Source organism: Rhinolophus hipposideros (assembly GCF_964194185.1).
Source record: "Rhinolophus hipposideros genome assembly, chromosome: 19".
NCBI lineage: Eukaryota > Metazoa > Chordata > Mammalia > Chiroptera > Rhinolophidae > Rhinolophus > Rhinolophus hipposideros.
The window spans coordinates 12,906,458-12,931,956 of NC_138065.1; the positions used below are offsets into that span (position 1 = coordinate 12,906,458).

The 25,499-nt window shown below is 39.3% G+C and overlaps 1 protein-coding gene across 1 annotated transcript; it reads right to left on the reverse strand.

Annotated features, from left to right (window-relative positions):
• Positions 1 to 24: 24 nt before the first annotated feature.
• On the reverse strand, positions 25 to 24,378 carry CD53 (CD53 molecule). The gene is made up of 8 exons (XM_081025451.1): positions 24,281 to 24,378; positions 14,633 to 14,712; positions 13,432 to 13,620; positions 11,874 to 11,948; positions 11,195 to 11,290; positions 5,874 to 5,954; positions 4,731 to 4,814; positions 25 to 3,940 (listed from the first exon to the last, which is right to left on the reverse strand). Exons 2-8 carry the CDS (start codon positions 14,693 to 14,695, stop codon positions 3,869 to 3,871), a joined length of 660 nt encoding a protein of 219 aa, XP_080881577.1. The 5' UTR covers positions 14,696 to 14,712; positions 24,281 to 24,378; the 3' UTR covers positions 25 to 3,868.
• Between the last annotated feature and the right edge of the window lie 1,121 nt (positions 24,379 to 25,499).

Sequence of the window (25,499 nt, forward strand, 5' to 3'; positions counted from 1 at the left end):
TTCTTCAATTTTTTTATTAGTTTCAGGTGCACAGAACAATGTAATAGACATTTATCATATTCTTAATTTTTTGAGGAACCTCCATACTATTTTCTAAAAGGCTCCACCAAATTACATTTCCACCAGCAGTGTATGAGGGTTCCTTTTGCAAACAGTACCTTCATTAAGGGGCTAATAGTCAAAATATATAAAGAACTCATACAACTCAACAACAACAAAAAATCCAGTTATTAATAAAAATGGGCAGAGGACTTGAACAGACACTTTCCCCAAGAAGACACACAGATGGCCAACAGACTCATGAAAAGATGCTCAACTTCACTAGCTATAAGGGGAATGCAAGTCAAAATCAGAATGAGATACCAGCTTACACCTGATAATAGAATGGCTATTATCAATAAGACAAGGAATAACAAGTGTTGGAGAGGATGTGGAGAAATGCTAATCCTCATACACTCTGCTCATAGTGCCCTGTTTTCTCATGTGTTTGGTGAATTTTGACTGTAAGTAGCTCAATTCCATTGAAAATTTGCTTTTTGAGATTCATGGAGACCTGGTGTTATGTTTGTTCCTTCAGAATGTGTGTGCATTTTTTTTCTGCCAGAGCCTGAGATAACTTCTTGTTTGGGACTACTTTAAACTAAATTTTTAGTTTGAGAGTTTGAGGATGACTCAGACACTATAAATGTACACTTTAAGTCAACATGATAACCAGATTATGGATTCAGCTTCTTAAGGATGTTGCCTTCCTCTGCTACATTGTCAAGTTTTAGAGAGATTTTCATGTAATCTTTGATGAAAAGAAGTGGTGTTTCTAGTTCACTCTTATACTAAGGTAGAGCCCTTTAGAGATCTTTGACTTAAAAGAAAAAAGACTTCTACTTAGACTCCCCACCTTAAACAGACCCTGAAATTTGCCTCTTCTAGTCCATGTGCCATGAGGCCATGAAAACTGATACCCAAGTTGACCAAGTTTGGCAAGTGCCCTCAAATTTCTCTTATCTTTGTGGTTCACACCATCAGTAGGGCTCTGGCTTGAGTATCCCTGATTTTCTTTCTAGCACAATAATGATCTTAATAAAATGTCTCAAAGATTTTATACAGCATTTTAGATATTTATTGTGGGAAGTTTAGTCTAGTAATGTTGTCCACTATCTTGTCAGAATCAGAAATCACTTTTTGAGTCAATTTGTATGGATTCTATTATTTTAGAAAGTTGTCGGTAGCACCTACATTTAAAAAAATGATTGGTCTAATTTTTTTTATTATTATTATATTCTATACTGGGCTTTAAAATCTTACCTGTATCTATGGTTACTGCCCAATTTTTATTTATAATTAATCTGTACCTTTTTTCTCTCTTTTTCTAACTTGATCAAGTCAGCGATTAATAAAAGCAAATAAATAAGTGATTAAAATAAAATGTGGTAAGATCTATGAAGTTTCTATGAGTGTTATGGAGGTACACATGAGACATTTCATCAATATTTAAATGGGAAGATATGTAAAGCTTTCAGCATGCTGTCTCGTACTTGGGAAGACCTCAATAGTTAGTAAACTTTGTAATCGTTAGGGAAACCTTCCTTAGAGAAAGGAGACGGAAGGAATTGTCCAGAGAAAAGAGGAACAGTGGATGAGTGGGAAAAATTGATTTGTATTGATAAAGCCAAGAGCAACTAAATAAACTTTAATGTAGCTAAAACATAGAATAAGAGTGAGAATGGCAAGAGGTGAGGCTGGAGAACTAAGAGCGGGACATATCATGTAGGACATGGTAGATTTAATAAGGAACCTAGATTTTTACACTAAGAGAAACAGTTATTGAAGGGTTTCAAGCAGGGAAGTATCTTGATTATATTTAAGTCTTAGAAATATTATTTTGACTGCTGTATGGAGAATAGTTTAGATGGGGTCAGTAGTAGCTACTAGGCGACAAGAGATGGACTATTGAAGGAATACGGGCAAGAAATAAAATAAGGATAATGGATGGATTTGGTATTTTGTAGGCGAATCCTTAAAATTTCATGACTGACTGGATGTTGGGAGTGAAAGACAGGCTAGAGTTCAGGACAAGCCCAGCTTTCTGGCTGGGGCAACTGGGCAGGTGGTGTTATCACTCACTAATACAGGGAACAAAGAAAAGCAAACTTGAAAGGTACGATAAGTTTCATTTTGTACATGTTGCATGTGAGATACTTCTGATACTTGTGATACTCACGAGAATGTCTCCTCTGCAACTTCTTTGCCTCAGGAAAGTGCAAAAGGTGTAGGTTTTCCTATACACTACTACTAAAGTGACCAATTTTCCTTAAAGGGAAGTAGGAGATTCTACACAACACTTTGAGAATAGAAACCAATTCTTTCATACCTTTTTTTGACTTCTCTGCATTTGGCTCTGTATTAGATATGCTCTGATCTTTTGATTTTAAAAATGTGGTTATCATATAAACAATTTAATTTAGCTTATTGACAATTTGATTTAGCTTTTCCTGACCCAACAAACGTGGCATTGTTGGCCACCTCTAAGATAGCACCCAGTGATCTCCACCCCATAGTATCCATACCATTGTTTAATCTCTTCCCCTTGAGTGTGGGTTTAACTTTCAACTTACTTCTAAGGGACAGAATATGGCAGAAATGATGTAATGGCATTTCTGAATGATACTATCAGAGGACTATGGCTTGTTTTAGGTGCTGTATTTCATGCTCTATCTTGAATGTCTTGCTATGGTGAAAGCCAGCTGCCGTGTCATAAGGCAGCTTTATGCAAACGTACATGTAACAAGAACTGTTGCCTACCAAGAGCCATAGGAAAAAGCTTGAAAGTGGATCTTCTTCCAGTTGAGCCTTGAGATGGTTGTAGCCCTAGCTGACTCTTGATTGTAGTTATGTGAGACATCATGAACCAGAATCACCCAGCTAAGCTGTTCCCAGACTCATGATCAACAAAAACTGTGAGATAATACATATTTGGTGTTCTCGGCCACTAAGCTTTGGGGTGATTTGTTATGCAGCAATAGATAACAAATATTCCTGACTTGCTGGCAAGGCAATCAGTCTGAGTTATGTAAAGTATATTTGAGATATAAGAATGGGAATGTAGTGCTTGAGATCACATGCTATTTTATTTACTAAAGAGTTAAAATAGTACATTAACAAAACTTTATGTGATAGAGAAAGAACACCAGAACTCTTCTGAATGTGCTGATCACCTTCAGAGATATGAGTCCTGCTGAGTTACTCCATAGCTATGTAAATCAAAGGCTAAGAGATTGGTAAAGTCAGGATACCAATAAATGGATCATTTCTTCTGGAAAGACTTATAATGACTCAATAATGCCCTTTAATAAAGAAATTGAAATGAAACCTCACTCTTTGGAGAAAGAGTAGCCCGTCATTTCTGTAGCCAAGGCATCCTATCTAAAGGAAACTCGGGGTGGTGACAATGATCTAGTAAGTCTAGCTCCAGAGCGTCCTTCCCATTGTTTATCGCTGACTTTGGAGAATTACCTGGGCATGATTTAGAGACTAGAGTCTTGAAAATTCAAGTCCTGGGCCCATCCTTTGATCTTGAGCCATTAATGCCACAGGGTCTCTTGGCCTCTCGTGTCTGGAAAATGCTCAGGTATTAGTGTCACCATTTTGAGTGACACAGCAGCCACTCTGAATGATTGTCTTGATTCCTGAGGTGGGAAGGGCCTGGCCAACACCCTCTTCTCTGGTTGTATAAGACAGGGACCAAAACAAGGAAGAGATGGGAATTGAACAAAGATGTCAGTCCAGGAGATGATGATTTTGGGCTTCATGCTACAAGTGGTTTTGGATTTCCAGTGATGAAACAAGTCTTTCCAGCAAAGGCAGTAGCAGGTCACAGCCCTAGGGATTGGCTGGTTTTGTCAATCTGGCAATTCAGAGTCAGTGCAAAGGACATCCCCAACACCTGAGGAAAGAGTTGAGAAAATATGAGGTCTTTGTAGGAAGAGCCATCTCTTCCCCAAAGTAAAAGGAAGTATCTATTATACTGAGACCACCCTTCCTGTCATCAATTCCAATTCCTTCTCAGGTGTTCTCTCCTTTAGTTTCAGAATGGCAATGCGTAGGTAAGTGTGGGGTAAAGATGGCAAGAAAGTGGAGTATAAAGTGTTGGGACATCTTTTGTCTCCTTAAGAAGTCCTTAAGAAGGCTTAAGAAGCTCTGCTGCTGGTATAATCACGTTCTGAACAAGTCAGCACTTCATGCAAGGAGTCATCTCTATTCATGCCCTAGGCCTTCTTGGTTTCCAAGCAGAGAAAAATTGTTTCCCTCTGAGCTCTTTGATTAAGTCTTAACTAATCTGTGATATACCCAAAAGACTTGGCTATAAAAATAGTAGAAATATCACACAATAGAGAATATAAAACTACCCCCAATTAATTCCTGACTTAAACTGAGCAGAGAAACAACACAAGGAAATTGATTATAATTTTCATCACCAACTCTTGCTTAATATACAAGGCCAATTTTTAAAGTAGACTGTTTTGTTCATCACAAGCTTTTCTCTTAGGAATAAGTTGACCAGATAGATCTTATAGCATGTTTTCTGTATGCTTTAAATTGGTAATAACATGATTTGCTACTTGACTGGGGAGCTCATATTTATTGAGCACATACTACATACCTGGTACTGTTCTGAAACTTTAGATGACTTAACTCATTTAATCCTCAAAATAGTCCTGTGGTTAAGCTCTTACCTGGATCACACATACACAGATAGTGATGATGCCAATATACAGGAAGTTGGACTCAAACCACATTATTGCTTTTTTATAGCATCCCTAGAAAAAATTACAAGTACAAATTATGTCACTGTATTATTCAACATTACCAAGAGATTTATTTGGGAAGATAGTTTGTATTTTGCCTTATGCCAAGAGACTTAGGCCAGGTGTTACATTTTGATTTTCTTTACATGAATAAAGAAACAGGCATAAAGTGGAGAATATTAAGCTAGACTTTTCTGGTGTTCTTATCATTATAGTAACACCTAAAGAAGTCTTAGATCCTCACACACTGAGTTCAACTAGCTCGCAAAAGGTATGTCAGCAACAGATGTCCTTGTGTTCTTTGAAAATTTTCTACTGACTTGGTATTAACAAATGGGAATACAGCCTATGCAATGCTAGGATTGGTTGCATTTCAGCTTCTGCTTCAAAAGCCAGTAAATCTGTCATGGCCCTACCAAGCTCCAGGGCAGTTGCTTGCTGGTAGGTGTCCCAGCTTTTCTTCACAGACCTAAAAAATTCCAGAGATTTCTAAACAACCCTAAGGGTGGGTAACATGGGATAATAGAACCTTAGGGACTTGGTCGAGTTGAAAGATGATTTTGGCTTCTTCTCTGGGTCTAGTCTAGAGATCCAAATTAAGTAGGCAGGTTGCTTCAGTAGTTCCAACTTTCTCTCTCCCAGCTCTTTACTTATGACTCATTTCACTGACTGGATGCTTCCATCTCTCCAAAGAAGGAGAGCAGAGAAACGGGTAGAAGAAGAAGCTTTTCTACCTCAACCTTACAAATTTCACTTTCAGCCATAAGGAGACCCACTTCTTGCTCAAGAAAAATCTAGACATAATCCTCTGTCTCTATCACATGCTTTCCCCTTCTATTATAACAGTTTAGGGCAGCAATATTCTTAATCACATCTCTAGTCTAAATTAGCTTGTACCTTTTTTGTTTTTCATGACTTGTCTGGTTACTTGGGTTGTCTCCCAGGTGTCTGTTTTGTTCGAGGTTCCCTGTTTCTGGTTGGGAGGACTAGGTCCTATATGACTGGATTTTCTAAGATAATTAAAAGTTTAATCAAAGAGGCCAACAAACAAAAAGTTGTCCAAAAAATTACCTCAACTTGTGGATCTGAAGGGCAAGATGCTGGAATGACGGGGTTCCAATCACTTGTGCCATTTATACCACAACATAGCAGCTGAAAGCCAAACACCCCAAAAATATAATTGTTAGAAGTCAGCAGAAAGAAAACTCTGGGCCTTGGAGAAAAGATGGGCCCTTCATACTTCATTCTATAGCAAAAATCCAGAATTGGCCTGACTACTCTAGCTCCTTTGAACAAAGCGCTTTCAAATCTATTATATCATTTCATTCATATAGACTCCTTGAAGTACAGAGAGTATATTTAGTTTATTCACACTTTACAGGTCAAAGATTAGAAACACAGAGGACTTTATCATGAAGGGATTAGTCTGACCATAGGTAGACCCACCAACCAGTCTTAAGATCAAAGAAAGTAGGACAATTAGACATTATGTGCTTGCTTACATGATGTAATAGGATATATCAGCTATGCTAGTCTCACTAGAAGTAAAACCTGCAACAGGCTTCCAGATTCACAAATAAGGGAGATAAAGATTCTCTGACACTAAAATATCTTGAGGAAGAAACTAGCCAGATCCAGAAAGTGGGGGTTCTACAGAACAAACAACCTAATTTCTTCCCACAAATCAATAGCATGAACAAAGAGGAATACTTTTATAAATTGAAAGAGATTTAGAGAGACGTATCATCCAAATGTGACATGTGGACCTTGTTTGGACCTTGATCTTAAGAAACCAATTAAAACTAATTTTTTAGGTAGTTAGAAATATTTGATTGTAGATCATTTATTAGTGATATTAAGGAATTATTATAAAATTTTAGGTGTATTACAAACAAGTTATTTTACATGAAGTTCTAAACAACACACTTCTAAATAACACATGGTCAAAGAACAAATGTCAGGAAAAATTTTAAAACATTTTTTAAGTATACGAAAATGAAAATACCATGCATAAAAAACTGTGGAATTTTAATAAGCAAAAGCAGTGCTTAGAGAAAAATGTATCTCATTGAATGCAAATATTAGAAAAGAAGAAAGATCTAAAATCAGTAATCTAAGTTTCCACCTTAGGAAACTAAAAAAAGAAGAGCAAATTAAATTCAAAGTAAGAAGAAGAAAATAAATAGGAATTAGAGCAGAAATCTATGAAATTGAAAACGAGAAATCAATAGGGAAAAATCAACAAAACCAAAAGGTGGTTCTTTGGAATGATCGATAAAATCAATAAGGTTCTAGCCAGGCTAAGTAAGAAAAAAAAGAGAAGACACAAATTACTAATATCAGAATAAAAAAGGGGTACAGATCCCATTGAAATTAAAATGATAATGAAGAAATACTATGAACAACTCTATGCCTACAAATTTGATAACCTACATGAAACAGACCAATTCATTGAAAAATACAATCTGCCAAATCTCATACAAAAAGAAATAGATGATTTGAATAGGCTTATATCCATTAAAGGAATAGAATCATAATATATAACCTTCCCAAACAGAAAGAACTAGGCCCATGTGGGTTCATTGGTAAATTCCACCAAACATTTAAGGAAGAAATCACACCAATTCTCTATAATCTCTTTCAGAGTATAGAAGCAGAGGGACTACTTCCTAACTCATTCTTTGAGGACAACATTACCCTAATACCAAAATCAGACAAGGACATAAGAAAAAACAAAACAAAACTAGAGATTAGTGTCTTTCATGAACATAGATAAAAAAATCCTCAACAAAATATTAGCACATTGAATAAAAAAAACATGAAGAGAATTATACACCATGACTAAATGGGATTTATACCAGATATGTAAGACTGGTTCAACATTTAAAAATGAATAAGCACTGGAGATCTACTATACAAAATTGGACATATAGTCAACAATAATGCATTGTTAAGAATTCTTAAGAAGATAGATATAATGTTACATGTTCTCATCACAATAAAATTGAACCAAGACATGCTCAACCTTGGAAAATCAATTAATGCAAGTTGTTGCATCAAAAGACTAAAAAAGAAAAATTGTACAATCATATCAATAGATGCAGAAAAAGGATTTGCCAAATCCAAACCCCATTCTTAATTTTTTAAATCCTCACAAGGTTGGAATACTAGGGAACCTGCTTAAATTGATACAAAAATAATCTACAAAAAGCCCTGCAGTTAGCATCATACTTAATGGTGAGAACTTGAAGCTTTCCCACTAAAATCATGTATAAGGCACTCCTTTTTAACATCATATTGGACGTCCTTGTTAATGCAGTAAGGCAAGAAAAAGAAATAAAAGGTATAAAATTCGAGAAGAAAGACATAAAACTGTTTTTGTTTGCAGATGATATGATCATCTATGAAGAAAATCCAAAGTAATCAACATAAAACTTCTAGTACTAACTAGTAATTATAGTAAGGTTGCAGCATATAAGGTTAATATGTAAAAGTCAATTGCTTTCCTATATGCCAACAATGAATATGTGAAATTTGAAATTTAAAACACAGTATTATTTATATTAGCATCTTCCCCCCCAAAAATAAAACACTTGGGTATAAACCTAACAAAGTATACATAGAGCTGTATGAGGAAAACTACAAAACTCTGATAAACAAAATTAAAAAAGAACTAAGTAAATGGAGAGATGTTCCATGTTCATGGATAGGAAGACCCAATGTTGTCGGGATGTCAGTTCTTCACAATTGGATCTATGGATTCAATGCAGTCCTAATCAAAGTTCCAGCAAGTTATTATATGGATATCAACCACCTGATTCTAAAGTTTATATAGAGAGGCAAAGGATCCAGAACAACAAACACAATATTGAAGGAAAAGAACAAAGCTGGAGAACTGATGCTACTCAACATTAGGACTCACTATAAAACTACAGTAATCAAGACAATATGGTACTGGCAAAAGAATAGACAAGTAGATCAATGGAATAGAATATAAAGCTCAGAAATAGGCTCGCATACATAGAGTCAACTGATCTTTGACAATGGAGCAAAGGTAATACATTGGTTGAAGACAGTCTCTTCAACCAGTGGTGCTGGAACAACCAGACATCCACATGCAAAAAAATGAAATCTAGACAGAAACTTTACACTCTTCACAAAAAATGAACTCAAAATGGATCATAGACCTAAATGTAAAACACAAACGTATAAAACTTCTAGAAGATAATGTAAGAAAAAATCTAGATGGTCTTGGTTATGGAGATTCCTTTTTAGAAACAACACCAAAGGCATAATCCATGGAAAAAAATGATAATCTGGACTTCATTAAAATTAAAAACTTCTCCTCTGCAAAAGACAATATCAAGAGAATTAGAAAAGAAGCCACGGACTGGGAGAAAATATTAGCATAAGACACATTTGAAAGAGGACTGTTGCCCAAAATATATAAAGCACTCTGAAAACTCCACTGGAAAACAAACTGATTATAAAAGGAGCCAAAGACCTTAACAGACACCTCACCAAAAAAGACAGATAGATGGCAAGTAAGCATATAAAAAGATTTTCAACATCATCTATCATCAGGGAATTGCAAATTAAAAAACAATGAGATATCATTGCACATTTATTAGAATGGACAAAACCTGGAACCCTGATACTAAATGCTGGTGAAGATGGGACACAATGGGAACTCTCATTCATTGTGGGAGGGAACGCAAAATGGTACAGACACTTTGCAAGACAGTTTGGAAGCTTCTTACGAAACCAAACCTATTCTTACCATAGGATCCAGCAACCATACGCCTTGGTATTTATCCACAGGAGTTGGAAACTTATGCTCACACACACAGAAAGAACTGCTCAAGAGCCTTATTCATAATTTCCGAAACTTGGAAGCAACCAAGATGTTATTTAGTAGGGGAATGGATAAACTGTATTATATCCAGGTAATGGAATATTATTCAGTGCTAAAAAGAAATGAGCTACTCAGCCATGAAAAGACATGGAGGAAACTTAAATGCATATTACTAAGTGAAAGAAGGAAATTTGAAAATGTAACCTACTGTATGATTCCAACTATATGACATTCTGGAAAAGGCAAAACTATGGAGACAATAAAAAGATCAATGGTTTCCCCAGATGGGAGTAGGAGGAGAGATGAACAGGCAGAGCACAGAGGATTTTAGGGTAGTGAAACTATTCTGGGTAATATTATAATGACGGTTGTGTTTCATTACACATTTGTCCAAACACATAGAGTGTACAACCCCAAGAGAGAACCTTACTGTGAACTATGGACTTTGGGTGATAATTATGTGTCAATGTAGGTTCATCCTTGGTTAAAAAAAAAAGTATCATTCTGGTGAGTGATATTGACAATAGGCAAGAATGCATATGTGTGGGAGCAGAGGGTACTCATATGTGGGAAATCTCTGTACCTCTCTCTCCGTTCTGCTGTAAACCTAAAACTGCTCTAAAAAATAAATATACTTTTTTAAAAAAAAGGTTATTATCTTTATATTTAATGGGTGAAAAGATATAATGTTTAGTATTTGCGTTAATATAGTCTAGCAAAAAAGCATAGGGCATTAGTTGAAATGACATTGGCAAAATGTTAACTGTTGAAGCTGAGTGATAGGCACTCAGAGATTCATTTTGCTATCATTCTCTTTACTTTTGTATATGTCTGAAAACTCTATAATACATGGGGTTTTAAACTGAATTAAGAAATCAAGAATTGCAGATTCAGAGTAGTTAAGTGACTTTCCCAAGGCCACCCAATCCTGGTCTCTGGGCGCTAATTCCTGTGGTATTTCCTCTACTCCACACTAAGCAGACATGGCAGGGCCACAGGAAGCTCCATGTGATCAGAGTGGCATTGTCTGAGACAGACTCTGCCAGTGCCAGGCGGGATCCCTGACCCTCCTTTATCTCCCAACACACCAAGGCAGGAATGCAGAGTTAATCTATGTTTGTGGGTATGGAGGGTGTCTAAGAACTGGGATGCTGGTGAGCTAGGTGACAAGCAAGAGTTGGGTGACTCAGGAATTCAAAAGAGATTTCTTTGTCTGATACAATTTCTGTTTCTAGGAAAAATTTGGAAACTACACAAACTAATCTTGTATGACACGTGTGGGTCTTCCTTACATCTTAGTAAGGCTTAAACAATAAGCCTATTGGAGTCGGTGAAGGATGAAAGAGAATATAGACAACTTTGTACCAATCAGACTGATTCCTGTCCCTCCTGTTTGTGAAGCCAAGCATATTCTGGAACTAATAGGCTGTGGACCTTAGATTCTGACTTTTGAGAAAGGAAGTCCCCTCTAGCCCCTGAGACTGAGGTTGGAAAATTAGGTCAGGGTTGAGCTGAGGAAGATTCCATCTGTACTCACAAATCTCTGGATGGAGTCCCACGCAGCCCTAGTGCTATTGTCCGAGTAATATCGCTGGATGCTGTCAGTCAGGCCATCAGCCACAGACTTCCTCAGCTGGGAAGGGCACGTTCCAGCAAAGGAGACATTGCAAAACAGAGGTGAGTTCAAGGAACAAGGACTTTCTAGTATAGGGTACTGGTTCCGTTTGCTCTTCCCTTCCAAATGATCTCAGAGCTACAGAAGGGAAGGGAGGGACGTTCTAGACATTTATATATATATATATGTAATAAATATATATATAATGCTAAGGGTGAGATGGCATTGAAGGAGAAGCACAAAATGGTCTCTTATGCTTCCAGAACTCTGATTTTACAAAGGAGAAAAGGGGACAATCAATCAATGGGCTTTCTTAGGTACTGAAACATGTTCTATATTGCTAAACACATGGAGAAAAGTAAGTAGGAGAAAGATAAGCTTGTTTTTACGGTTCTTGCTACTCATCTTTCAAAACCCATTCAAATGCAATAACCTTCATGAAATATTTTTCTCTCTCAAATTATAATAAATCTCTCTTTCCTTCAACCTTCCGCTTTGCTTCTCCCTCTAATTATAGGGTTTATTTTGTGTCAACTTCTTCTCCACTGCCCATTCCCCATTGTCAGCCATACAACAGTGAGTTGTGTTCTTTATAACTTACCGTATGTTCATACACGAAGAGCAGGATGGCCAAGGTCACCTCAGCAAGGAGGATAGTCAGCAGCAGGACAAAAAACTGGGGCAAAGGAGAAACATGCTCACACCACTGACCCCAGTTCTTCCCCTATTCCCACTCCATCCTGGGAGCATCCAGTCATGTCTGCACGTGTGTGGTAGGTTTTTTCCCGCCTGCTTGGGCCTTCACCAGCTTTCTTTTGTTCTGGGAGGAATATGTATTCTTTTCCTACAACTAGACTCCAAGACTGTAGCGGGCGGATCAGCTGTCTCCTAACTGTATTATTTTCTTCCCAAGTGCCTATCAAGCTCTACGTGCATAATGCATATTCAATACCATTTGTTGAATCAATGAAACAATTTTGGCATTAGCCTATCAAAACAGTTGAACAAAAGACCAGTAAACTAAACCATGAATCCTTAGAGTTTGGGGCTTGGTCCTTTCTGCAAGAACAGGACTATTTTGGGGTGGGGACAGGTGATGGTGGAAGTTGAGAGGAGCCCTGTACAGATGGGGAAAAGAAATGCTCTAATCATGGTTCTAATTCATATTTACCTCCAACTTTAGTTGCTTACTCCCTTTATTGTTAACAGACGTAACAGAAAACACATTTTTACTTATTTCTGCTCCTTCACCTTTTTACCCCAACATGAATTTTCACTACTTAAAACCTTTTCCCCATGTCTATTATCTTCCATCTTTTGCCATTAGTCTGGAACTCTCTGAGAACAGGGACTTTCTTATTCTTTCTCTTATTCTATCCACTTTAAGAGTTGACCCATAAGGGAAAGAAGATTAACCAAATGAGTTGAGGAAGAACCAACGTGATTGAGCACCCACACTTATGGATGGAATGGCGCTGTTATACCAAGCTCTTTCCTGGGTACATTGGAGAAGTAAGTAGCTCTTTTTTCATAGAGATTATAGGCAAAATTGAAGCCTAAAGGTGCTCCTCGGAATAGTTACCTGACAGGGAACAACTGAAAAGCTCTCACATCTCTCATATTAGACCTCAATGGCTGTAGCCTGGGCCCCTGCCTGAACTGGGTCACTCACACTATGGCATATCTCATGCAGATATGAAATAAGGAAGCATCTTCTGCTATATCAGGAGGATTGCAGTACTCAGAAGAACCTAGAGAACTAGAGAACTAGTTGTTCTATTAGTTAGTGACTATGAGTCAGATCCTGAAAATATATACTAATGGGAGGAGGATTTAGGTAGATGGATGACACTTGATTTCAACCAGACATGAAAAAGAAACGAAATGCTATGAATGGAAGTTGCAATGACAAAGGTTGTTGTTAATGGTGTAAAATGGATTCCAAAAAGGATAGCAATGCCCTCTCCCATCTATCCCTGGGACCTCAGTGAGAAACAAAATACTATTGGTATAGATAGACTTGGTTGAGCTGAGATGCCCGTTTTAAGTTCCTATGATTTCCCCTTGCCCATAGGTGAGCTGCCAAGAAACATCTTGCCTGGGGTGTAAGGCATCATGTCCCCCCACTTATGGTACCACATCGACTGTGAGAGACTCACCGACATAAGCAGGCACTTGTTCTCCTTGATGGAGCCCATGCAGCCCAGAAAAGCAACCACCATGATAATGGAGCCCACGATGACAAGCACATTGCCCAGCGTGAGGGAGGGGAGTCTAGGGAAGAGCGCCCCAACATTGTTGTGGACCAGGAGATATATCCCAAATCCCAAAATGCAGCAGCCACAGAACTGAAAAGAAGAATCGCACAACATTCTATAGTCACACGTGGTTCTCGAGTATCTCCTTACATTCTCACTTAATTGAGATTAGAATCACCTTTTTCCATTAGCTCTATCAAGGCTGAAGAACAACCTCTTTATCCAGTTTTTCCCATGCATCTAGGAAACAGGTGACTAACATCTTCCCGTGATGTCTCACTCATGCCGCCTCCCAGCTATGTCAGACACCAGGGGAAGCTCACTCCTGTGAGTAACACAGTATCTTCATGCTTCAGATTCTCTACTCCTTGTTCCCTCTGCTGTTTACACATGGTCTTCCATTACACGTGAAAAGCACAACCATGTACAGGGGAGGCCCTGTTTGAGAAGTTCATTTTGCTAGGTAGAAAATTAGAGGAGCCAACTTTTAAGAACATTTTTCTACCGCGTTTCCCCGAAAAGAAGACCAGGTCTCATATTGAATTTTGCTCCAAAAGACTCATTAGGGCTTATGTTAAGGGGATGTCATCCTGAAAAATCATGCTAGGGCTTATTTTCCAGTTAGGTCTTATTTTCGGGGAAACACGGTAGAAAAAAATACTATTCCATCTTATATCTGTAATTCAGTTGCTAATCTCCCCAGAAAAGGTGACTTCCCTTTCAACCAGCTATTCTTCCAAGAGGCCCAGGAGGGAAGATAAAAGCTAGAAAAAAAGAGGTACTCAGTACACAGAATGTAGAGGCTTAGGTTTCTCATCCACAGATGTCAGCAGTGAGCAGTAATAGCCTAAAGCACCCAGAGAGAGAAACGGCATCCCCATAAAGAACCGCACTGGTTACCTTTCAATTCTGTAAGCTTACATTGTGGCAAGATGGGAAGAGGGGAGGAAAGTATTTTCCCTTCTTCTTAGGCTGAGTATACTGCACATGAGCCAGGCACACATAAATTGCACTTCACACAGTTCTTTTCAGTAGAGGAGTGAGAACTAGAGTGTAGCTGAGAGGCGGTGAGCTCAGCCATGCTCAGAAGAAACACACTTACCCAAAAGAGCAAGTTGAAGAAAAACAGGACATACTTCAGCAATTTCAAGCTACTCATGCCCATGCTGGGATATTCTTGCACTAAAAAGTGTAAGGAAAAACAGGAAGTAAGTTACCTGACTCTGCAAGGTGACTCCAAAAATCAGAGGGCACACACATTCAGGGTTCAAGGATCTCCAGCCTTACCTTGGGTTTAAGCTATGACTTTTCTCTGAAAAGTTTCCCCAAACTCCCTGCTGTCTTAGTCTCTGATCTGAGGTACCAATTGACTCATCTTGGACACTCAGTTTTGCTCCAATTCAACAAACTAAGGATGCTTAACATGGAATGAAATGCTCTAGAAGTAAGCAATAGAGCCATTCTTGGAGGAGGGTGAGTCACGGTGACACCACCAGGCCAATGCTCAAGGACTAGTGTCTGGGCACTTACTCAAGAGAGCAGCACTGGGGTCAGGGATAGGCTGTGGAGAAGGCCAGTGGCTTAATCAGCCATTTCCTTAGATGCCCTGAGATGTACATGCGTATTACTAGTGGTCTGTGAACCTCTCTACATGAAGGTGGTGGGAACATATTTATGCCTCATTTATTCTTTTACTGAAGAGACATTTATGGTGTTTTTTGTTCTCAGATGCTGTGGGAGATGCAATCATGACTAAGCAGTAGCTATCCTCTAGAGATGTCAATCTTATAGCAGAGATAAAACTGGCCAACAAATATCCAATGGAGAAATGAAAAGAGAGCTTGAATTAAAAAAAAAAAAAACATAATGTTTTTCTTGGTGAGGACACCAATATCTAAAATCTGGTCATCAATTCCAGAGATCCAGATACACAATTTTGAATTTTCTCTCAGAAGTAGTGGGGTGCTCTAGAGTGACTCATACTTTAAAACTACACGAGGCTAATATATAAAACAGAATGTCAATTTTTTCCCCCCCCCATTAGAACTATGTATTTTACTGGTGCATAGATTGCTTGTACAATCCATCGTACCTTCTTTGCTGTGTCAGGGTACCCAGAAATCAGATGGTCTTGAGAGATGATTCATCAGGCTGCAGATAAGCCTGAGGAGCCTACTTCTGTTCCACAATAATCTCTGTTGAAAAGACTAAATACTTATGTCTATTTCATACTGTTTTCCTCTTCCTTTACTTTGTCCTCTTTTCCTCCCTTTCTTGTCTTGACACTCAGAATTATTCCTAATTCTTCATCATAACTTTAACCAAGTTAAAGTTAATTAGATTTTAAGCGTGTCCCAAGACCCCAAGTGGATGCCTGAAACTGTGGATAGTACCTAACCCTACATGTGCTATGTTTTTTTCTTTATATACATATATCTGTGATAAAGTTTAACTTGAAATTGGGCACAGTAAGAGACTAACAATAGTAATAATAAAATAGAACATTATAACAATATACTATAATAAAAGTTATGTGAAAGTGGTCTCTTTCAGAAAATCTTACTGTACTGCACTCGCCCTTCTTGTGGTTAAGCGAGCTGATACAATGCCTATGTGATAAGCTGAAGTGAGATAAATGACATTGGCATAGACACAGTGTTAGGCTACTGGAAGGGTCACTATGATGCTGGGACAGTTGATCTGATAACCAAGATGGCTACTAAGTGGCTAACAGGCAGATAACATATACAGTGTGGATACACTGGACAGAGGAATGATTCATGTCCCAGGTGGGACAGAGCAGGTCGGTGCAATTTAAAACTTATGAATTGTCTGTTTCTGGAATTTTCCATTTAATATTTCCAGACCATGGCTGACCATGGGTAACTAAAACCATGGAAAGTGAAATCAAGGATAAGGGGGGACTACTGTACTTGAGAGGTGAAAAAAAATGATGATTTATTACACAGGCTTTGAGGTCAAACTTAAAGTCAACTCTCACAAATGCCACTAAACAGCTATATGAGATTTGGAAACCTACTTAGCATTTCTAGTCACAATTTATTCCTATGTAAAATGGGGTGATACTTACATCTGAGAGGGTGGATGTGAACATTTAATGATCTTACCACAGAAATTGACATATGGCCAGTACTCAACAAATGGAACCCGTGATTATTTAGTCTTAAAGGACCACTCTTGAGAAACAATAGATTTGAGTGTCTCCCAGGCCTCTCTATATTGACCAAGTCTCTCGTCGACTGAGATTCATTTTATCCAGAATTTTTAAATTAATTTAACTCTTAGGATGTGACATTTACCACTCTCCATCTCCAAATTCTTGAGAATTCTTACTGTAGCCTTTTGCACAGTAATGAAAGATAAGTATGTCAAGTCCCAAAGAATAGTACCAAATGCCATGGGAATTCAACAATTTTCAGCTGTATTAACGACATAATTGACATTCAAACGAGTGTAGTCTCTTTAAGCAGCCAAACATTGACATTACTTCACAGACAGAAAGAAGAACCTCTGCTTTCGCCATCCCTGATTTTTTTTAGTTACTCAGACTCACACTAAATTGAAGGAGAAAAACTGCCCATTTGGTAGATATTGTCACTACTTCTATCGCACGCAATGATGGCCCCAGTTTCCATGTATTCCCCCTTCCCTTTATTCACTGTGACTGATCAGTTACTGAGCTCCTACCCTGTCACCCCTTTCAACTCCACTGCCTGGAAGAACTGACAGGCTTCCACTGTCAAAGTCGGCAACTCCTAGCCCAAATTTAGAGCCCATGACTCATGGCTCTGTGAGGAAATTCCCTGACGTCAGCTTCTAGGAAATCTCCGTGACTGAACTGCAGTTAGCTGTGGCCACCTCCCACAGCCCAACAGGGAGGCCAAGGATTAAGTTTACACGTTAGTTTCCTCCAAGCAAAAAGCTTGAGAAGGTAAACCGTCATGTGGATTTCTAGTTCAATCCCTCTCTTTTCTTTGACCCATACTTGCATGGCCATCCAATCTGGTCTTGAACTTAATCAAGTTTAAGTTCAAAACTAGATCTGTTTGATTCCATCTGTTGGCTGACGTGAGTGGCCGGCAGTCAGTGAGAGCTGCCATGAGCTGCTGTGAGCGGCCGATGGACGACTGGCGACCGACTGCCTCAGCCGGGGGAGCGCATGGCTCATAACACCAGCATGGGCCAGGGAGCTGTGTCCTACACAACTAGACTGAGAAACAACGGCTTGAACCCGAGTGGGGGAGGGGGAGGAGGGAAAAAGAAGTGGCTAAGGTTGGACAGAAGCTTCAAGGAACTATCAATTCTTGATCTCCAGCCTTATCTGATCCAATCCTAGAGACCAATCTGAAGCCACAGCAAGATAGTTTTGGTGTTACACAGACTTTTTAATTTATGAGATACTAATAAGTGCTCCTCAAACAAAAACAAATGAAACAATAGGGAGTGAGAGGAATCCGTGATCAAATAATTTTTTTTTTAATTTATTTATTGGGGTGACAATTGTTAATGAAATTACATAATTTCAGGTGTACAATTCTGTATTACATCATCTATAAATCCCATTGTGTGTTCACCACCCAGAGTCAATTCTCCTTCCATCACCACGTGATCAAATAATTTTGGAAGTAAATGGGATTAGATAAAAACAAGTCACAATAAACAGCTTTTTTAATGAATGACTTCTGCTGAGAAACTTGTTATATGCTAAAGTACACTGTGGGTCTCTAAGAAAAGTCTACATATATAACTACAAACCCATTCTTATATTGAAGATTACTTATTAATGGCTCAGAGAACATAGTGTTCCATGGAACACAGCTTGATAAACACTAGCAATGGAATCAAACAGATCTAGTTTTGAATTCTGACAGTGCTACCTACCAGAAGCATGACCTTAGGCTACTCACTGAACCTCTCTAACTTTCACAATTTCCCCATCTTTAAAATGGTGACCTCAATACTGGTTTAAAAAATTAAGGGTTAAAAAAGGTCATATTCGGGCCGGCCCGGTGGCTCCGGCGGTTACAGCTCCAAGCTCCTAACTCCGAAGGCTGCCAGTTCCATTCCCACATGGGCCAGTGGGCTCTCAACCACAAGGATGCCAGTTCAGTTCCTCGAGTTCCTCAAGGGAAGGTGGGCAGCACCCCCTGCAACTAAGATTGAACACGGCACCTTGAGCTGAGCTGCCACTGAGCTCCCAGATGGCTCAGTTGGTTGGAGCGCGTTCTCTCAACCACAAGGTTGACGGTTTGACTCCCGCAAGGGATGGTGGGCTGCGCCCCCTGCAACTAGCAAAGGCAACTAGACCTGGGGCTGAGCTGCACCCTCGAAAACTAAGATTGAAAGGACAACAACTTGACTTGGAATGAAGTCCTGGAAGTACACACTGTTCCCCAATAAAGTCCTGTTCCCCTTCCCTAATAAAAAAAATCTTTAAAAAAAAAGTTTTTTCTAAACAGGAAAAAAAATCAGTTCTCTATGAGGGCCCCCAAATTAAGGCTCTCTTGCCAAAATAAATTTAGATCAATGATATAGTTCACTGAACCCTGAAAAAAATACCGAGTTCTTCATAAACATATTTTATTTATAGTCCTCACGTCAGCTCTGCAACTTTGGTGTCAATAGCCCCACTTTGCAAACAGGAAGTCCAAGGCTCAGACAGCCTAGATAATTGGTACGAGATCACCCCACTAATGATCAGCAAAGACAAGGCTCAGGCCAAGGTGTTTCAGCCTCCAGAGCCCACTCTCCTTTCACTGCTCCTCAACTCACTCGCAACAAAATGATGAGCCTCCAGAAGGACTCCCTTCATCTTTCGGTTTGCACCCCTGTGAGCAGTGGCTGAGAAAGGAGGGCGGGTTAGGCATGTATGTCTCTTCCAGGGAATAATAGTCAATTGTAGGGAGAGAGGTGATACTAAAAACAAAACAGAACCAACAACTTTTAGGCATTAGTTTCCTCTCATCTCTCCATCACTTTGGCAACGGAATATGTCTATCATCTTATTCCTCCCTGATACTGCAATCTGGTGCAAAGGTTTTTCCCTTCAAGGCTGCTCTCAGGGGAGAGAAGTTGGTGATTTGTAGAAGAGAGAAAGAAGGAAGAAGCAAAGATGAGAGAAAAAAATGAAGAAAGACAAATCCAGATGATCTTGGAAGCTCATTTTCTACCATTTGGACATTTAGCAAGATAACAGCTCAACAAAAAAAAAAATCACAGATGGTACTAGCAGCTGAGCTGAGACAAGGACCTTTATAACAAGACCACTCCAAGTAAGGAACAGTTACATAAAACAGTTACCTCTAATGTGGAGTCAGTAGACTAGAGGTTCTCTGTCCTTACTCTAAAAATGTGTAAAACTGTGCCGTGAAGTGTTCCTGTCTGAGAAGCCTATCCCTCATGCATACAAGCACAGCCCAGTATGGACAAGGGTATCTGTGGGATAACGAAAGCCATTTCTGTGGTTCGCCTGTAAAAAGTTTGAATAACCAGAATCTAGTCATGAGGAAACATCAGACAAACCCAAAAAGGACATTCTGGAAAATAACTAGCCTGGAGGCTTCAAGAATATCAATGTCATAAGATATAAAGGACTATTCCAGATAAAAGCAGACTCACGAGACATTGACAGTCAAAAGCAATGTATGATCAGAGACTTCCTTTTGCTAACAAGAGTAATGGGGCAATTGGTAGACTCTGAACAAAATCTATGAATCGTCAGTACTACTGTACCAGTGTTCATTTCCGGGTTTTGGTCATTGTAAAGTGGTTATGGAAGAGCATGGTTTTGTTTGTAGAAAATACACACTAAAGCACAGAGGGGGAAAGGCTATCATGTCAGCAATTGCCCTCAAATAAGAAAGCCAGGGAAGAATAAAGAAAATCTGGTAAAATGTTAATATTTGGGAAACCTGGGTAAAGGCAGTTCAGAAATTCTTGGTACTATTTTCACAACTTTTCTGTAAGTCTGAATTTTTGTCAAACTAGAAATTTTTTAAGAAGAGTTTAATATGAGTAATTGATTTAAAGGATTCTGATTTCAAAATCATTACAACTTAAGTTCCTGATAGTATAAATACTGAGATTCTACCATAGCTATTTTTAGAAGAACAAATCTCTAGATAATTCTTAAATGCTTCTATTTGCTCCTATATAGAGTGAATATTAAACCATGAGTTCAAATCTACTTGGACAAATTTTAAAATATGTGAGGTGTCAAAATAATTTCTCACCCCTATTCCTCAACTAGTTCTCCTGAAATATAAAATGTCAACGAAAATTTTGACAAATTAAATGTATATTAAATATATGATTTGCTAGCTTATTGATTTCAGATTAATTGGATTTATAATTAAGTTGTATTTTTATTTCACTTAAGTTAAAATGCCCTGGAAGTTTCTTTGTTTTTCTGGAATGTAATGCTCTTTTTAATTAAAGTTGATGGAAATTTCTTGGTGTGAACAAGAAACAAAGTCTAATGATGCCTACTTAATAAGAAGTCTATAAGAAAAGGGAGTATAGTGTGTGGACGAAAGAGAATTTCATAGAGAATCAGGAAATTGTCTAAATAACAAGGTTAGTAATTTTAGGACTTTGGACAAGTCACCTTATCTGGAAAATAAGTAGATTGGAATGTTACAATAATAGCTAAAAATAGCCAAAAAATGTACACACATTTTAAGAAAGGAAAAAGACTATTAATATATATCGATAACAAAAGACGAATACAAGTCACGTTTGACTTCTGCAATTACAAGAGGTGCTCAAAGTGGTTACCATCAGCGTCCAGACACTTCTGATTACGGCAAACAGCTGTTTGAGCAACGTTGACCAAAGTGTTAACATCTCTTAAAAATGTGTATACATTTTTTTGGGGCACCCCCAGTGTATCCTGGGCTGTCACTATGAGTTGGGCACTTTATTTGAACCAGAATAATCTCCAAGTTTCCTGTAAGTAACAACATTCTAAGACTTGGAATATAACACTTCTATTTTAAATGATTATACAAATGTATCCTTGTGGCATCCTTTCTTTTCAACAATTCTTGGCCAGTACATATGATGCATTGAAGCTGCTGCTACTACTGTGTGCTGGTGAGATGGGGATGAATGGAGGGCTTGCCTCTGTATCCCAACACAGACTCATAGCCTCCACTCTGGGTGATCAGCCCTGGGCTTTGGAAATGCATTCTCTTCTTCTTTCCCAAAGCCTACTTACAGGCAGCCTTCCCAAACTGACCCCCAACCCCCAGGTGCCATCCTCTCCTCCCGTGCCCCAGCAACCCCCCGGAGGCCCGCTGTGCACAGTTGTCTGGTTTCTCTGGGTTACTTTCACAGCTCTGCATCTGTGGTGGCAGCTGGGTCCTGTAGCACCCTGAGGGCAAGTGCCCAATCTCTAGGCCCAGTGTGATCTGCATACATCAGATACTCACTTGGTACAGGAAGTGCTGTGGGCTGACTAATGTAGGAACACAAACCAAACCACCATAACTAAATCAACACAGCATTTCCTGGAACAGAAGCTGAGGGATAAAGAATGGCTGTAACCTCACCAAAAGCTCCACCTTTCATTCTACCACTGGAAAATCTAGGCTGGGGAGGAAAATATCTGCCTCTTCACTCTCATTTCAGGTCATAGTCCATCAATTCTGTCCTGTGGATAACCAGGGCTGGGCCACCTGCCTGGTTAAGGATCTTGCCTTCCACTTTCAGGTGCTGGGATTCTAGCACCAAGGAAGAGAAATGGATATCCACTTCCTGTGGTTCTGCAGTCATGGCTTGTCATGTTCCAGTCTTGCTTACTCTCATTTCTAACATAGCTGGGGGTTCACAGGTTTTGAGTTTGCATTTACTGTGCCCTGTCTTGAATGCCGTTATCCCCAGGCTCCACAGAAAACTCGTACTTCTTTGAAAATGGAGCCAAGCAGTCACCCCTTCTTCCAGGGAGTCTTTGGCACATTCCTAAACTCCCCCTACATTTTGTGCACACACTCCCTTAATTATAGAAAAGATCACATTTTGTTGTATTTCTGTGTAGTATTTGTGTCTGTCCCCCATGCTAGACTCTACAAACACTTCGGATTTGATAACCACATCAGTTATCTTTGCGTCTCCGAGCACTTAGCACAATATCTAGCCACTGGTATATTGCAAGACTGGAGTAAGGAAGACGAAAAGGCCTCAGCTCCGAGTCTGAATCCTTCTGAGTAGACAGAGGTCAACCTGAGGACATAAGAAACTGAAGACCAACAGAGTTTGACCTCTCCAGTTTGTGTTTCCTGTCAAGTACCAAAGGGGAAATCCCTTAGGTTATAGTAATTGTGAAGGGCTAGGTTTTGAATTGTTCCCTGTGGGTGTAAAGGTGCCCAATCCTTTCATTTAAAGGCTAAATATTCTTAACCAGCCCACACAGGAAACATCACAGGAAATCATGTTTTAGCTCAGTCTCTGCTCCAATTAAACTGCAATTTCAAAACAGTGTAGATTCTGGTAGAGATTGAGAAAGCAAAACTTCTTTGGTTAGCCAACAGCTAAGATTCTGGTTTTGCTCAACTTTCTTCCAAAGCAGTTGTGTACATATCTAATATCTCTTTTCTCCTATGGGAGTTCTTTACGAGCAGGCCTATTTGCTGGACTACTGTCCTCCTATCTTGCCACCACCGGTCCCCACCATCATCTTCCAAAGCCCAGTGCCTGGACCCAGAGGGTACTCAACAGTTGATTATTAAATGACTTTGTTGAAAAGTCTGGATTTTACTTGTAAATTCAAGACTCAGTAGCCCGAGGTTTGGCCTTCCCACCCCTCGTTGTTGGTGGGTGGTTGTGATCCTAGGGAACTTTTCTTTCCCCTCCAGGAGAGACACTTGCTGGTCCTGGAAGGAGAAAGCTCTGATTTAGAGTCCTTGTGGTGAGCTGACCTAGCAATTCTGGTGGTCACAGAAAGCCAGGACCAAATGTGGCTATGACTTTCTGAGTCTATGACACCTCAATCACTAGTTATAGGACATGAATTAGAAATACTGCAATATTAAGTTTCATTGATTGGTGCATGTCATATTTATTAATATTCATGTTTTGCACACCAAGGGTAAATGTATTTGGGGGATGATCACAATGCACTTCCTGTCATTTGAAAACAGCCATTCTAATCATCTCTTAGAGCCGTCTAAATTTCACCTCTTAAAACACAGGTACTGACTACGTCGTCTGTTCCTGGCTGAGCTGGGTGTTGCGATTTGCAGCAGTCCTTGTATTTAGTGGGAGCCACTAAGTTTACTTTTGAAATTTTCTTAAATGAACTAGACCTACATCTCCCAGCTGTGTTTCTAAATGGCTCTGGCTGTTGGTTCTCTCCTTACTTTAAAATCACAAGACCAATCTTCTAAAGACCAAAGCATGTAGGAAATCTCCCCAACTTCATCTCACACAGGCAGCTCCAAGCATCATAAATGGCCACATACAGAAATTCAAGTTTGGAAGCAATTTAAGGATAGGAATGTCCTGACCCAAAGAGATATCAGAAAATGGGAACCTGCTTAATTCTGGCCTGGTTGCCTTTAGAAGGTTACTAGGATCTTGCTGATGCTTTTACTTCCTGCACAATATTTGTGAAACAGAAGCAGGAGATTTTAGGGTCACTAGCGAGGTATATGGAGACCCCTAAGAAGATACCCTCTCCCACATGGTTCATCTCTGCTCTCAAACCAGATTAAAATGTCACCAATCTTACCTTTGGCAGGTACTTTTCCTCAGTCCTTTAGCCTTGATGATTGTCCTTTAGGTGGCTGCGACAAAGCTGTTACAACGGAAGTCTGAGGCTATTTGTGTAAAAGGAGAAGTGAAGGAGGAATAAATGTGAACACACTGCGACAACAGGAAGTCCATATGTGGAGAGGGAGGAAGTGAGCCTGGGCCCGCCCTTTTAAGCTTCAGAGAAGCAATCCTTCCCCTGTGGCTTTTTAGAGGCTTGTTCCCATGACCCACCCAAACAGATTTCTATGAAACACAGGAAAACTCAAAGACCAAGTTGGTTCAGGCACTAATCTGGGAGTACGGTGAGTTCTTGGATGATGTGGGCATCAATTTTCATCTAGAAAAGGACAGTGCTTTTCAATCAAGGTGGCACCTCAGAATTACCTGCGAATCTATTCAAGAATGAGTTTGTCTGGCCCCACCACCAGAGTTCCTTATTCAAGTAGACTGAGACTAGAGTGCAATCCAAGAATTAAAATTTTAAAAAGTTTTCTAGGACTGAGACTTAGGAATGTCTGTTAAGCCAGTCCACCTTCTTCCCACCTTTCCTCCAACTGCCTTATAGAAATCTCTAGTCTCCAGTTGGATTGGGCTACCATTTTCAGACTCAGGAGCTGGACTGTCCTTATGTAAGGCAATTGTTGAAAGCAACCCCCAAGGCACAATCCAAGGGACACTGGTAGAAATGATTTGGTTAATAGAAGGAGCCCCAGATTTAGAGCCCAAAGATCTGGGTTTCAGTCCTAGCTTTAGCTCTGCTAGCTGTGAGATACCAAGCAAATCTCAACCCCTCAGCTTCAGTTTATTAATAGTAATGTAAATATAATATAAATTGAGCCACTTTGAAATGGTGTTGGAGCTGCCATCCCAAGGAACTGCCTTGCGCTTTTACTACTCAAACCTTCGGAATGTTAGAGCTGGGCAAAATAATCTTTGGACTGGGCCTAAAAGAGCACTGTATTCCAAACAATTGTTTGCAGAGATAACAAGAAAGCAGACAGTATGACTACCAGGCTAAAAATTAAAGACATTCTTCATAATTAGCATCACTGTGTTAGCTTATCTGCACCCATAGAAATTCCTTCCTTAGCTTATTAACACCCATGAAGATTCCTTCCTTCTATTCATGTAATTGTTCCCCTTTCATTTCTCATAAATACCCCTGGCCTTCAACTCCTAATCAGAACACTTTTTGG

Excerpts from the sequence above, each read along its gene's own strand:
- CD53 (XM_081025451.1), bottom strand. The coding sequence starts at position 14,695 with ATGGGCATGAGTAGCTTGAAATTGCTGAAGTATGTCCTGTTTTTCTTC. Across the intron at positions 11,949-13,431 it reads ACAAGTGCCTGCTTATGTCG|TTTTTTGTCCTGCTGCTGAC; the intron begins GTGAGTCTCTCA and ends CCTTTGCCCCAG. Across the intron at positions 11,291-11,873 it reads TCTTCGTGTATGAACATACG|CTGAGGAAGTCTGTGGCTGA; the intron begins GTAAGTTATAAA and ends TGCCCTTCCCAG.